The sequence below is a fragment of the Bos javanicus genome, chromosome 4 (genome assembly GCF_032452875.1).
Source record: "Bos javanicus breed banteng chromosome 4, ARS-OSU_banteng_1.0, whole genome shotgun sequence".
NCBI classification, from domain to species: domain Eukaryota; kingdom Metazoa; phylum Chordata; class Mammalia; order Artiodactyla; family Bovidae; genus Bos; species Bos javanicus.
In genome coordinates this window covers 66364196-66379828 of record NC_083871.1, presented here as the reverse complement: position 1 = coordinate 66379828, position 15633 = coordinate 66364196, and the positions used below count along the sequence as shown (strand labels likewise).

At 38.3% G+C, this 15633-nt stretch overlaps 1 protein-coding gene across 2 annotated transcripts in view; it reads left to right on the top strand.

Annotated features, from left to right (window-relative positions):
* GARS1 (glycyl-tRNA synthetase 1) overlaps positions 1 to 15633 on the top strand; it is a 53241-nt gene that overhangs the window by 28208 nt on the left and 9400 nt on the right. The window contains exons 8-12 of one of the 2 annotated variants that reach the window (XM_061414220.1): positions 1840 to 1989; positions 5787 to 5949; positions 7393 to 7557; positions 12874 to 12982; positions 13766 to 13910. In XM_061414220.1, the coding sequence (XP_061270204.1) occupies positions 1840 to 1989; positions 5787 to 5949; positions 7393 to 7557; positions 12874 to 12982; positions 13766 to 13910 (732 nt within the window). Of the gene's footprint in view, positions 1 to 1839; positions 1990 to 5786; positions 5950 to 7392; positions 7558 to 12873; positions 12987 to 13765; positions 13911 to 15633 lie in introns of both variants that reach the window. The other variant, XM_061414221.1, reaches the window with a different exon arrangement.

Below are 15633 nucleotides of genomic sequence, written 5' to 3'. Positions count from 1 at the left end.
GCAATGGAACCTGTGGCCCCTGTGGTGGAAACAGAGTCTTAATCACTAGACGTGTGGCTAGTGGCCTACCCTATTGGACAGGCTACGTTTAGCATGTTGATTCATTAAAAGGTGGTTTTTGCAGATAAGAGTAGAAAACCTGTAACAGTTTGCAGTATGATCCAGAATTTATATGTCCAGAGTCTTTGTTCATTGTTAGCAAACTTAGTCAAACTATTCCATTTCGTAGCCTCAGATATTTTTCTCATGGTCTCATTTTAGGGTAAGACAGGATAGGTTTTGCTAGATAAAGCTAGGTCATGTTTCCTGGAGTAGAGAGTAAAGAATAACAAAAATGAACTGTGACAGTATATTATTGGAGTAAGACAGTGGGCTGATTCAGGATATTTTGTGGAAAGAGGCAAAGGATGAGCCTTTCATTTTGTTAATATAGAGTCATAAAATGGGCCATGACCTCTGACCTGCTTTCCCACTGCTGTGAATTTATCTAAGGAAAGAATTCAAAAGGAAAGGAAGGTATACTTATCAAGAGTGTATTAATTAATGATAGAAGATAGTGGAACAAAACAGCAAAAATGTTGTTCAGTAAAGTTCTTGGTGAAAAAGTAAAAAACAGTAGTTTTAATATGTCCTTAACTATTCTTGCTTTAAAAGAGGATTTTAAAAGATAATTCAAGATAACCTGTGCTCTGAAAGAGGTTTGTAACATCTAATTCTTGCTCTGTGTCTTTAAGCAATAACATAGTGGGATTTTATTATGAATGTGAAAATAAATGTGACTACTTTGCCCCAAAAAAAAAAAGAGTATATAAATTGAAAGTAAAAATGACCTTTTCATCCAGTAATTTGAGGACTGCTTAATAAATTATAGTAGTTTATTTTAGTAGAATACAACTGTTAAGAAAATACTGTTTTTTATAAAATGGAAAAGCATAAAAGAAAGAATTCATAATTTAGTACATTCTACTTAATAAATATGCAGAGTAACTGTAACTATGCTTATATTTGGATAAAAACCAAAAAATAAAAAGAATTGGTATATTAGAATGAGAAGAAGGTAAAATTTTATTTTTTGTTTTAAAATTTTTTTCTATAAAACGTTTCTTTTGAAGTAGGTTCTTGAGGCTGCTCTCTTATGTGATATTTTGCACAGAATATTTTCTGTGAAATTGAAAAGAAAGCAATGGCTATAATGATATATTTGAGTGACTGTGTCTTTTTAAAATGTGGAGAAAATCAGAAGCAGTCTTGGGCTGAAAGTACAAAATACTACAAAGATTTGATCATTCTGGATTTCCCTGTTTCTTTGTGTCTCTGGGTACAAAGAAGAAAATGATATGAAAAGCCTTGAAAATTGCCTGCCGTGGTGTAATGGTTTTGTTGAGTGAGTTCTGATGTTAATTGTCAGCCTGTACTGGCTTTTTTTTATTAATAGTTCCACGGTTATGCTTCGATGTGGGTTAACAGCAGAGGGATGCTTAACTTCATTTTTAAAAGGATCTAAAATTGTCATCTGCCTCCAAAGTAAGTGAGAATCAGGAGAATATCCGAAGAATATCCGAAGTTTTAGAGACATCATGAGAGAAGTCATCTTTGATTCACTGGAGTGATGAAATAAAATGACATTTCTAACAGTGGTGTTTCCATACCAATCACCTGATACCTTCTCTGTTACCTGTGTGAGAATAGAAAATATCTATTTCTAAAACATTTTTAGGGCCCATACAGCTTTGTGTGAATAGTATATTTAGGACTCTTAGGAATTGTATCTAGAATTTCAGATTTATTGGGAAACATGATTTCTTCCTTTGTAACAGACTGATTTGTTTAAATTTATAGATATTTGAGACCAGAAACTGCACAGGGGATTTTCCTGAATTTCAAACGGCTTTTGGAATTCAACCAAGGAAAGTTGCCTTTTGCTGCTGCCCAGATTGGAAATTCTTTCAGAAATGAGATCTCCCCTCGATCTGGACTGATCAGAGTCAGGTACCACCCATGGTGTTCTGCTGGTGAAATTAGTGAGTGACTTTTGCATTGAAGTGGAAACAAAGGCTTGCTGATTTGAAACAGCTTTCTTCTTTCTTACATCATTGTTTAATTTATTTTGGTTGCACTGGGTCTTCGTTGCTGCTCACGGGCTTTCTCGAGTTGCGGCAAGCAGGGGCTGCTCTTTGTTGCGGTACACAGACTTCTCACTGGGGCGGCTTCTCCTGTGGCAGAGCACCGGCTCTAGGGTGCATGCTCAGGAGTTGTAGCGCCCAGGCTTAGTTGTTCCCCGCCACTTGGAATCTTCCTGGACCAGGGATCAAACCCGTGTCCCCTGCATTGGCAGGCAGATTTTTATCCACTGTACCACCAGGGAAGTCCTTTCTTACATGATTATATCTTTCTTTTTATCCTCCAAAAAAGTTTGTTTTATGTTTGTTACCTTCAGTTGTAGTCTCTGGGATGATGGGCAGCTTTGAGCGACTGTGTGGTTTGAACGGAAAGGGTGAATAGCTGACGTTTCACATCTGCTGCAAAATGATCTTTTCCCCTTGTTCATGTTCTGTTTTGAGGATGGTAAGATCTTGATTGTCGACGCAGGCATTTCCTGGAAGTGGTGGTGGAGATGAGAGTAGGGTGAGGAAGAAGGAGGTGAGGGTTATGGCAGGAGGGCCATCCCAGGCATCCAGGACAGACAGTGTTACTGGTGTTGGGCTGAGGGTGTTTCAGTAGCCAATTGGTATTCCTCCACATATTTGGGGCACCTTTATGACAGAAAGTCCAGCTAGCAAGCTTGCTTCTGTCTACTCTAGTTTAGACAGTCTCTTGTCTCTATTCCAATAACCTCCCTTTGTCAATGTATCCAAGAATGTGCAGGAAGACATCTTGGCACTGCTGAGTTATGTTTTTCTCATTATGAGTTAGCTATTTATGACTTAGGTTTTTTGCAATTTCTATACATTTTCTTCCTGATATTTTAAGGTAATAAATTTCATATAAAAATGGGCTATGTTGGTAAATTTCACTTTCTTAGACTCCACAGTGTTTTCCACAGCCCCAGCAGCTGTTCTTTTCTTGTCATGCTGTGCTTAGTCTCTCAGTCGTGCCCGACTCTTTGTGACCCCATGGAGTGTAGCCCGCCAGGCTCCTCTGTCCATGGGGATACTCCAGGCAAGAATACTGGAGTGGGTTGCCATGCCCTCCTCTAAGGGGTCTTCCTAACCCAGGAATCGAACTGGGATCTCCTGCATTGCAGGCGGATTCTTTACCAACTGAACTACAGTTCTTACTTGCTGTAATTACAAGCATCAAGCATAGCATATCCCGCCTATAATTATCAGAGCGTGCAAAGCCCCTGCCTACTCTTGTGAGTCCTGGTGACACCCTCTGAGGAGACGCTCCTATGTTCTCACCAGACTTTATCTTCAGGCCTGTAGTCCCTTCAGCTGAATGGTCTAGAAAAGGGAGAGTTCATGAGGAAGGAGCTTGTACAACTTAAGTAGAATGGGGAGGACCCGCTGAGCCTTGCTGCAAAATGAAAAGTAGTCCTAAATTTTAACTGGTATTGTAACATTGAAAAACTCGTCAGGCTTGAATTTGTCTTATTTCTCAGTCTCTGGGTTTCTTCGTGTCTTTTTTCCTTTTGCTTTTGGGAAAGGAAGTGTCTGCAAGCATGCTTTCAGATTACTGAGTAAGCTGTCTGAGACTGAGCTTGTCTAAAGCCAGTGTTTTGGAGAGGATTTACATCAAAGAGAGTAACCGTTGGATGATTATAAAGGACCATGAAGTAAGGCAAAACTTGGAGCCTATGGAATAAAAAGTGATAAACAGGGAAAGCAGTTTAGACACACGGTCCCAGGAGTTAATGGAGGAAAGTCCAATGGGGCTTCCTGCCATTTTGTTCCCTGGTTTTCTGGATTTTGGTTGATTTTGTCATGTGCCTCTGCAGGATCCTGGGTGGAAATCCATTCATCCTTCACAAGTCAGTATCTCCATGGTTTTTATTCCATGGTAGGACTAGGACCCAGAGAAGGCAATGGCACCCCACTCCAGTACTCTTGCCTGGAAAATCCCATGGATGGAGGAGCCGGTAGGCTGCAGTCCATGGGGTCGCTAAGAGTCAGACACGATTGAGCGACTTCCCTTTCACTTTTCACTTTCATGCATTGGAGAAGGAAATGGCAACCCACTCCAGTGTTCTTGCCTGGAGAATCCCAGGGACGGGGGAGCCTGGTGGACTGCCATCTGTGGGGTTGCACAGAGTCTGACATGACTGAAGCGACTTGGCGGCAGCAGCAGCAGCAGGGCTACAGCTTGTTTAATGTTACAGCTTCTTCTTGACCTAGAATTGGCAGGTGGTTAAGTCTTTGTATAGCTGTGATCCCTTTGGTTTAGGTGGGGAGTATCATTTGTTCATATGAAATTTTTTTTAATTAAATTTCATTTTGATTGTCTGGCTCTGTCTTCTAGTCTGATGACTATTTTGTCTCCACAGTTCCAGGTAGAGTCTCTGAACTCAAAGACAAGAGACAGCTGATAGAGTCAGTGTTTGTGTTGATTTCCATCTCCTGTCTGTGAGCTTGGATTAATTGACAGAACAGATGGAAAGACTTTGGCAGCTGATTATTTGGGGATTCTGGGCAGGGTCCTTATATTGATCTGCCCTTCATTTTAAGTGTTCTCTTGCTGCTGTCCTGGTTGGAAGCTTTGTGAGGACAGACATCAAGCTTCTCTGTCTGTCTCTCATTTCTGTGCTCGCGGAAGATGTTTGATAGCTTTTGAAAGGCAATTAAGATATAGGTGCTGCTGGACTGAATAAGAGATGACATTAAAAAGTAAAAGTAAAAAAGAAATCAAAGCTCTTTTGCAATGCATTTCATGTATTTTTAGGACCCATTTAAGCAATTTTTCATTACTTCTAAAACATCTGAGATAATCATGGAAGTGCCCTAGTAAATTGTGTGTGTGTGTTTTAAAGAAGAGAGGTTTGATTTTGACTCATAAAATTAACTTAAAGCATTCCCCCCCAATAGCTACTAAATTGCCATTCAGGGAAATCTTTTTGGGAAACCATTACTATGTGCATATTTATCTCATCATTATGCAGTTTGCTTGATGTTAGCTTGTTCAATTCATGCCGTGTCCTCTGCCTTGAATAACACATCATTTAGGAAGCTGTTACTCTAAAGACACCAGCTGTATGGTGCCATTATCAGTCATTTACTTGTTCAGAGCAATAAAAAGGAAGAAATCAGACTATTATAAAAGCTAAATTCACTTTTAATTCCCATTCTTTGAAAAGTAAGTATCAGGCACTTCATTTAGTGTACATTAGTAAAGACTTGCCAATGCTTTAAAGAAAATCATTTTATTTGGAAGGCACTATGCAGTATCTCATTTTGTGTGTGTGTCTGACATTTGCTCAGATTCTCTTAATTTTATTTTTTAAAAATTGTTCTTTGATGTGGACTATTTTTAAAGCCTTTATTGAATTTGTTACATTATTGTTTCTGTTTTATGTTCTGGTTTTTCGGCCAGGAGGCATGTGGGATCAAGATCAAGATCACTCCCAACCAGGGAGTGAACCCACATCCCTGCATTGAAAAGCAAAGTCTTAACCACTGGATCACCAGGGAAGTTCCTGGGTTTTCCTAATTTAAAAAAAAACTGTATCAGTCTGTTCCTTAACAACTATTTTCCGTATCATTCTGTGTTAGTGTTAAATGAAGTTTAAAATAAAGGCTTTGTTTATTTTTTTTTGAGTGTGCCACTTTTATCCTTTATATTTTTGCTTTCAGAGAATTCACAATGGCAGAAATTGAGCATTTTGTAGATCCCAGTGAGAAAGACCATCCCAAGTTCCAGAATGTGGCAGACCTCTACCTTTGTTTGTATTCAGCGAAAGCCCAGGTCAGCGGACAGTCTGCTCGGAAAATGCGCCTGGGAGATGCTGTTGAACAGGTAAGATTCCATAGGTAACTTAATTTAGAGCATACTTCTTCCTGGAGTTCAGCACTCAGCAGATTCTGTGTACTGGATGATAAAATATTTTGACAGTCACTTTATTTGATACAGTATGTGGGTTTTTTTTTTTGTTTTTTTTTTTACAGTATTTATTACACAGTATTATTATAGTGGGAGGGAATTACCTGAACATGCCAATGTGTGGGCCATTGGGACTAACATGAAAAAATATTTAGCAGGGCATGTGGAAAAAATTTGTTGGTTTGAATTGTACCGCATCAGTTTTTGTTTTTTTTTGGCCACACTCGTCTTCATTGCTGCACGCAGACTTTCTCTGGTTGCGGCGTGGGCTTCTCATTGTGGTGGCTTCTCTGGCTGTGGAGCACGGCTGTAGGTCTTAGGCTTGCGTAGTTGTGGTGTGAGGGCTTGGTAGTTGCAGCCTGCAGGCTGTAGAGCTCAGACTCAGTAGTTGTGGCGCACCAGCTTAGTTGCCCCACGATAGCTGGAGTCTTCCCGGCCTAAGGATTGAACGCGTGTCCCCTGCATTGGCAGGCAGATTCTTAACCACTGTACTACCAGGGAAGTCCCCCATCAATCTGACTTTTAACAATATGGACTTCTTTTGGGGAGACATTTTGACTCATAGGAAGCAAGCCCTTTCTATTTTAAACTCTTCTGTATTACCCATAACAATTGGGATAAGGGCTTGCATATAATAGAATTTCCCTATGATTATTTGCCTAGAGAAATGAGTGAGTAAAAACTTGGTAACAGTAGTTGCTGCCTAATAATGGAATGAATTGCCCTGGGAACAATGAGCTTCCTGTCTGAAAATATTCAGGTGGAGGCTGAGTGATAATTTGTCAGCCCTTTTGCAGAGAAGGGCCCTGCAGGTGGTAGGAGATGGGGCTAGACAGTTTCTAAAACCCTTCTGTACTAAAGTTGTAAAGGGATTTATACTATATGGGGTTTGCAAATTTCAGTGGATAAGAATACATTAAAGTCCCCTCAGCATGTCTTACGACTTTTGTTAATTCAGAAGGAATATATGCCATTCCTTAGGGTAATTGTTGTGAATGTCATTTTCAGTACTGTAGATTTAGAAGGTATGAGGTAATAGGCTGAATTTTTGCTGACCCAATGAGTATGGTGGAAAGATTTTGAATGACATCATTCACTATTATCTGCTTGTTAGCTTGACAGTTAAACTTTTGAAAATAGCCTTAATCACATTTTTGGGTATTTCAAATCATTCTGAAAGCTGTATAAATTAGCTTGCTTTGTGTTTCAAAGATTTTTCAGTAGATGATAAATAACTCAATGGAAAATGGTATCTTGGCCTTCAAAAGCCTTAATGTTTGTAGGTTTTTTCATTCTTCTGTGCTTGTTTGCATGTTGCTTGCCTACTTACCTATGAGTTTGTTTATTCATTTATTTTAGGGTGTGATTAACAACTCAGTGTTGGGCTATTTCATTGGCCGCATCTACCTCTACCTCGTGAAGGTTGGAGTCTCTCCAGAGAAGCTCCGCTTCCGACAGCACATGGAGAATGAGATGGCCCATTATGCCTGTGACTGTTGGGATGCTGAATCCAAAACATCCTATGTAAGTAGAATGCAGTGGCTCTAACCATGTGATTTTCACATTGTTAACTTAGAAGCATGGATATCAAAGTTGCCTTTTGTGTGCTTTCCTTCCCACCCCCACACCCCCAGACATGAACATTAGTACTGAAGTTTAGGATTGAAAGGCATTTGGATATAGGAGGTGCTTTAGCATTGGTAGCAGTGGGAACAGGGCAGCAGCCACGAGACGTGGGCCCCAGAGTCTTCTGCATTTCCTTTATTTGATATTGGAGAGACTTCTCACCCAACAGAGACTTAACTCAGGGTCCTTGATTCTCACATGCCCTTGGTTTCTCTTAAAAAGTAAAACTTTTAAAAGTGTCTTTCTTTGAAAAAATAGATTTTTTTTTTTTAATTAAAAAAATTTTTTTTTAATGGTACTGATGCATCTATTTGCAGAGCAGGAATAGAGCTGCAGATGTAGAGAACAGACATGTGGGCACATGGTAGGAAGGAGCAGGCGGAACAGAGAGTAGCATTAACGTATCTACACTGCCATATGTAAAATAGACAGCTAGTGGAAAGCTGCTGTTTAGCACAAGGAGCTCAGCTGGGTGCTCTGTGATGTCCTAGAGGGGTGGGACGAGGGCAGTGGGAGGGAGGCTCACGAGGGAGGGGATATATATATATATTTACGGCTGATTCACATTGTTGTACAGCAGGAACTAACACAGCATTATAAAGTAGTTATCCTCCAGTTAAAAAAAAGTCACTTAAAAAATGACAACCTTTTTTTGTAAAACGGAAAGTGAAAAATAATTCTTTAAGTGTGTTATATAAAAAGTGAAACTTCCAACTATGTGCTCCCCAAGAGTGTTCCATATCTGTTTTCTCAATCAGGGCTCAATAAACATTTTCCATAGTAAACATAGTAAGTGTTTTAGGCTTTGTGGATCTCTGTGGCTCTCTTCTGTTTTTTGTTTTTTCTTTTTTTAACAACTCTTTAAAAACATAAAAACTATTCTTAGTTCCATGAACCTTGATTTGTCAACCTCTATTCAAAGTAATTTTATATGCTTTAAAAACATATACACAAGTGACAGATAGCCAATAAACACTTGAAAAGATGCTCAACATTGCTCACTATTAGAGAAATGCAAATCAAAACTATGAGGTACGGTAGAAACCAACACAAAATTATAAAGCAATTTCTCACTAATTAAAAAATAAATAAGATGTTCTAAAAATACACGTGTGTATATGCATAATGATATATGCATATATCTGTAGTGACTATTATTGATATTGTTTTTAACATATACTTTTAACTTTATTGAATTAGGAAAGAATCTGTTAGGTTTTTCTTGTTATGTTAACTTTCTTCACAAACTTACTTGACATATGTTTGCTTAAATGATAGTGGTAATTAGTTTTGGATTATAGGTGATCATTAGTTTCTTTATATGTACTAGATATTCTGAAATCTCTTTTTATTTTCAAGTTAAACCAATAAAGTGTTTTATGTGAGAAGATTTCAAGCTAAACCAGACCCAAATTCTTGCTGTTTTCAATTTAGATTCTGAATCCTGCCTGAATGGCATTTCATTTGTTTGTTCATTCGGTATTTGTAATTGTTAAGGGCTATATACCATTCTAAGTGTATCAGCCTATGTAATCCTCACAATAATTCCATTCATTGGTTCTATTTCTTAGGAGACTGAAGTGCTGAGACGTTAGTTGATTTGCCCAAGTCTCAGCAAGGGAGTGGTGGAGCAGGGGTGTGAGGCAGGGCTGTCTGACTTCCCGCCCCTGCCCTTAAACCCCTGCTACACTGCTTTCATAAACCCTACTGCACTCCTGCTCATCCTTTCTGAGTGTCACTGTAAGCTGTGGCCAAACCCTCAAGGATGGGAAGTCAGAAAATGTGGGTCTGAGAAGTCCTGAGGATGGAATGTACAGCATGGTGACTACAGTTAATAGTACTGTATTGTGTATTTGAAAATTGCTTAGAGAGTAGATTGTAAAAGGTCTCATCACACACACAGACACACGATTATAACTGTGTGAGGTGGCGGATGTTACCTAGACTTATTGCGGTGATCATTTAGCAATATATACAAATATCAAATTGTTACATTATATACCTGAAACTAATATCATTGTATATGTCAATTATACCTAAATTTAAAAGAATTAAAGAAAAAATTAAAAAGAAAATGTGGGCCTAGCTTTGAGCTTAGGCCTCACATTTTGTGTAAGATCATAAGAAGACTGGACTAAACAAGACCAAAAGCTCTGAAGTAATAAACTTTAAAGGAGAGGGGAAACTCCTTTAGAGACTTGAATATTTTCTTTTTGTGTGCTTCATATTGTATTTTTTTAAATAAAAAAGTTACTGATACAGTTAATGCTCTAACCTTTTCTTCTCCCTCCTAAGGGGTCACCATGATCTCAAAATTGTTGTCTACCATTCTCAGGCATATTTTTGTAGTTTCACCATTTAGTACATAAATATCTTCATCAGTATCTTTAGTAAATGATAATGAGTAAGTATATGTTTAAGAACATAGATATACTAGTTGGCATCTTTAGTGACTCAGATGAGCAAGTTACATGTTTTTAGCTTTTTTTTTTCCCCCTTAATTCCTGTTTTGTTATTTTTATGTGCTGGGGTTTCTGAGCTTATATGAGTTTTATTTTTGCCTCTTTGTTTGAAACACCCCATGCAGTAACATGTGCTTGGAAAGCTTATTAGGGGTGATGGTTGAATTTTCCCAAACTCTGGATCAAAGGCAAAAATAAGTATTTATGAGAAGGACTAACTAGACATCTGTTGAACTAATAAGCCTTTTACCTCTTTGGTTCTTACTCAAATAACAGGTTCTTAAGAGTCTTGGAAAACACTTTAGATTGTGCTTTTGAAAAGTGACTTGGGGATTAACAAGAAATGGAACCTGCCACTGCTGTGATAGTAATGCTGTTATTAAGTTTTATTCTGTGATCTAAACAGTACCTGTTCTTTATTGAGTTTTCTTTTGTTGGGTAGGAAACTGGATTGAGCACAAATGCCCACATTTGTGGCCAGCTGAGATGTGTATTTAGTACAATCACCTGATGCCAAGTTTTGAGAGCAGTAGACACTTTGTAGAAAGAGAATGCAGTCATTCCTCAGTTTTGTTCCAGGAGCCCCACTGACACCAAAATCCTGGGATGCTCAAGTCTCTTACATATAAAGGCTTAGTATCTATGTAGACCCTATGCACATCTTCCCATACACTTTCAATTAGCTGGTTACTTATGATACCAAACATAATATAAATGCTTTGCAAATAGTTGCCAGGTTTGCAGCAAAGTTTAAGTTTTTGGAACTTTCTGAAAATTTTTTTCTAAATACTTTTGATTCACAGTTGAATCTGCAGATTGTAGAAACCACAGATACAGAGGACTGGCTGTATTGTTGAATCTATTACAGTTTTTCGAAAACTTTTTAGAGGGAAAAGGCCAATAAAAAAATAAAGTAACAACATAGATAACGTTCCTTTTTCCTCTTTGTCCATCTGTCCTCTCTGAGCTAAGTTTACATTTGTAGGATTTCTTCTTTGATCTTTCCATATGGTCAGTACTTACACAGAGTTTACCTACTTAAATTAACAGATTAAAAAGAAGAGGAAACAGATGACATTTAATGTATTTGTGTTCCAGTTTAATAATGCCCTTCTAATGTATGAAAATCAAGTGTGACTTTGGTATCACCATCATTGTTAGGCCAGCACGCTGACGTTCCTCTTAGTTCTTAGGTTTTTCCTTGATCTCTGAGTCCTGATTTTGGCATATGTTCATTCTGTTTATCCTTCAAGGCTGATGTGATGCATTAGCACTCTGTTCATTTCCTCCTCCAGTGTAGTCTCGTTATTTTTCTTTTTCTTTCCTTTTTAATGATTCAGATAAATGTATACATGATGTATTATTTTTCTTATAATTTCTCATAAATATCTTCCAGTGAAGAGTTATAAGCTAGACTGTAGGTGCAGGGCATGCTGTGATATAACTTAACTCCCAGTGGATTTCCCCCTACGTGTTACTTTCGTATCTTTGTCACTTACGTTCAGAGTGACCGTCACCACAGCACCCTAATAGCGTGTTCTTGTTTCTGCTGCTCTTCTACTGTAATGCCATGATGTCTGCTGTAGTGTCGCCTCCTCCCAGATTACCAGTCCCTTTGGTGAGTCCTCGCCTTCCTGCCTGGAGCTTATTGACCTTATTTTCTGTCACCTGTGTTGGTCTCTGAACCCACAAGAGATTTTCAAGGGGCTAATTGGGTCTCTCACCCTTGACTGTTGTTTTCCGTGGTAAAGACTGGTAAAACTCTTCCTCCTCTGGACTGTCTTCCATGCTTTTAAAAGATTATGAAAGTTGTTTTCCTTCTCCACAAACTTTTTGAGGTGAGCACTGCGTTTAGATTTGTGTGTGCATATGTTCTGTGCTGACTCACAAAAGGGAGCTCGGTTGACGCCTGGGTCCTCCACGTGAGCGGCAACAGGAAGAATCTGGGAGTGTGCTGTCGTGTGTCCTGTGGAATTCGGGAGGTCGACTTCTGGCCAGGACTGATTTACTTGCTAGTGTAGAGCTCTTCTGCACTAGCCATGCCCTTCTCTTTGGCAGTTCTTAAAAGTGCACAGAGAGTAATGACTTTGTAGGTGTAAATTCTTTGGTTTGAGCCAAGTTTTAACAATACAGTTGTATGGGCAGGAGGGAACCATTACAGTCGTCCTTTGGAATCCATGGGGCATTGGTTCTAAGACCCCTTGTTGCTGCTCTTGTTGTTTGGTCTCCCAGTCGTGTCCAGCTCTTTGCGATCCCGTGGACTGCAGCACACCAGGCCTCCTTGTCCCTCACCATCTCCCAAAGTTTGCCCAAGTTCATGTCCATTGCATCGGTGACCCCTTGTGGATGCCAAAATCCATCAATGCTAAAGCATTTTATGGAACAGAGTGTTGTGCTAGTAGTTTCTACCAGATTCATTTTGACTTCTGGTCAAAAATTTGATAGAGATCTACAAGTTTTGTCTAGGTTCACATTTTATTTCCATAGCTAAATCCCAGCAAATACTAGTTAACCCCACATTCACAATATGGCAAAATAATTCTGTCCAGAAAATAAAAAGACTACTTTGTGTACATGTGTGGATTATATTTATAAGATTGCTACTACTTGATGTATAAAACTGTACCCATTTCAAGCATTTGTAAAAGTTGAGTGGAAATTCTGTAATTGAATTATTCATGAGTATGTATAATCTGCATGCATTTGTGAATGAACCTTGTGTGAGTTACAGATGTTTATTATGTCTTCTCAGGGCTGGATCGAGATTGTTGGATGTGCTGACCGTTCCTGTTATGACCTGTCTTGTCATGCGAGGGCCACCAAAGTCCCACTCGTAGCCGAGAAACCTTTGAAAGAGCCCATATCCTTTCTGATCACTTCTGCAACTCAGGAGTAAACATCTTGAAAATGGATAAGTTTAAGACTGTACTTTGTTCTGTGGATAAACTGAGATGTTTTGGCACTTTATTTAAGCCAATCATTTTATGCGTCTCACCGTTCCTTTCTTGTTCTCTTTACCTGTAGTCTAACATGTGTCCACTCAGTGTTTGGTCCTTGAGAGAAAAATGCTCTGCATCTTTCAGGATGTTGACCAGTTTTTCTCAGCCATTTCCAACACCTGCATCTACATACATGCTCTTTAGATAAAGGGTGCTCGGTGAATGTTTTCTCTATTAAAAGATGAATGCCCTTTTATGATGAAATAATTTATCTCATTTGATCTGTAGATCAGCAAAGGAGAAATTTCCTTCCTTCACCAGACAATGAGATTGTGAGTTCATCTAAGGGCTAGAGGTGACAAGAAGTAGATCCTATTGTGCCGAGACATAAAGAAATGAATGAATTGTTATCAGAGTTCATTATGCTATGTATTGGGTTATATTGCTGATTAGATAATGTCCCTTTATCTCATTGTAACTTTGAAAAAGTCTTTTTTGATGATGTTTACTTATCTTGAGTGGGGTTTATCTGAATGATTTTCTGAGTAGTTGTTTTATCTTGCACTTGAAATCAGCATAAAGAGGATCTTGGATACCAGTAGGGAACTGGTAGTTGTTTTAAGTCAATGAAGGCTTGTCCTCAGGATCATTTCTTGAAGTGCTGGGGTAGTTCTGTAGCTTTGTATTCCTTGACCCCTTCATACAAAACAGTCAATGTTGTTCAGTTTGAACCCAATAAGGGAGCAATTGGTAAGGCGTACAAGAAGGATGCAAAGCTGGTGATGGAGTACCTCGCCATTTGTGATGAGTGTTACATCACAGAAATGGAGAAACTACTGAATGAAAAAGGGTAAGTGTTAAGGTGTGGGCTCCACTCAGCTCTGTTCTCTTTGCCATGTTTTGAAAATTAGGAGGACATTAGTTTCTTTAGAAACTTTTGCAAGTGAGTACCATCTCTTGGCTACTTTTAAGGGACTGTCTGTTGAGTTTTGGTGTTGTGACCTGGAAACAGATTTGAAATGGACTACAAAGATCTTTTTTCCTCCCAGTAACTTTCTTAAAGGTGCAGACATATTCATGGTGATTAGAAACTACATCTATCTCTCAAGTCAGTACCCATTTTTTGAGTTTTGGAGTCCTCAGCGTAATTGTTGTAAGTATAAATGAAAAACCATAGAGAAGAATCTTTAAAGGAATTCAACAAAATTCAGCACTAAACAGTGTAGAATTTACTATGTCTGGCAAACAATAAAAAAATCTCTAGCCATATGAAAAACCATGAAAAGACCCAAAATAAGGAGAAAAATCAATCAAAAGAAATACCCAGAAGTGGCGAGCGTCATGGAAATAATACAGAAGGATGTTAAAACAGTATTTATGTGCTCAAGGTCATAAGAGAAAACATGAACATATGAGGTGGGAAATGGAAATGTACATATTTTTAAAAACAAAATGGAACATCTAGATAGAGGTGATATCACAAATGTAATTGTGTGTACATAGCCATGATACAGTAGAATGAAATCTTCTCAGGTTCTTACAGACGAGAGCCTATACCCACCGAAAATGTCTTTTCAGAAAAAATACTTGAGGAAAAAGAAGAGATAATATTTTCAGACAGAAAACTTAGAGGATACATTGTAAGCCAGAGTTACACTACAAGAAATGTTAAAGGAGTTCTTCAGGCAGAAGTGTGGAAATTTAGATCTACCCAAAGAAACTAAGAGCTCTAGAAATGATGGCTGTGTGGGTGATATGAGTGACTGATTTTCTTTCATTGATTTAAAATGACATCTCTGAATTTCTTTAAAAGATAATGGGTTGTTTAGAGAAAAATATTAAGTGTATTGTGAAATTTGTGATGTGTAGAAATAGCATTTGTGTCATCAGTAGCCCCAAAGGATGGGAGCCAAGAGTTGGGAATATGTAAGAATATGCATACTTCTGTAAGGTGCACTTTTACATATGCTAAGTTTAATAGAAAGGGACATGTAGTCAACTTTAGACCAATTGCCTGGATAAGACACGGAGAAACCAAAGGGATGTAACTAAGAAACCAATAAGCGCGCTAAAATAGAATAATAAAAACTGCTCTAGAAAAAGATAGGAGAAGGAAAATGAACAAAGAACAGATGAGACGAATAGAAAACAACTCAGGAAATGGTAGATTTCAACTCAACAGTACTGATAGTTATTATAATATAATGATCGAAACACTCAAATTAATAGCCATGTCAGACTGGTTAAAAAATTGGAGACCCAGTTAAATATTGTTTACAGGAAACCGACTGTAATTTTAATACAGACATACTTCGGAGATATTGTGGGTTTGGTTCCAGACCACTGCAATAGATTTGTCGCAATAAAGTGAGTGACACAAATATTTTTGGTTTTGCAGTGCATGTAGAAGTTATGTTTACACTCTAATGTACTCTGTTAAGTGTGCAATAGCATTATATTTTTAACAACAGTGTATGTACCTTAGTTTAGAAATATTTCATTGCAGAAAAATGCTAACCACTATCTGAGCCTTCAGCAAGTGGAAATCTTTAGTAACATCAAAGTCTTTTACT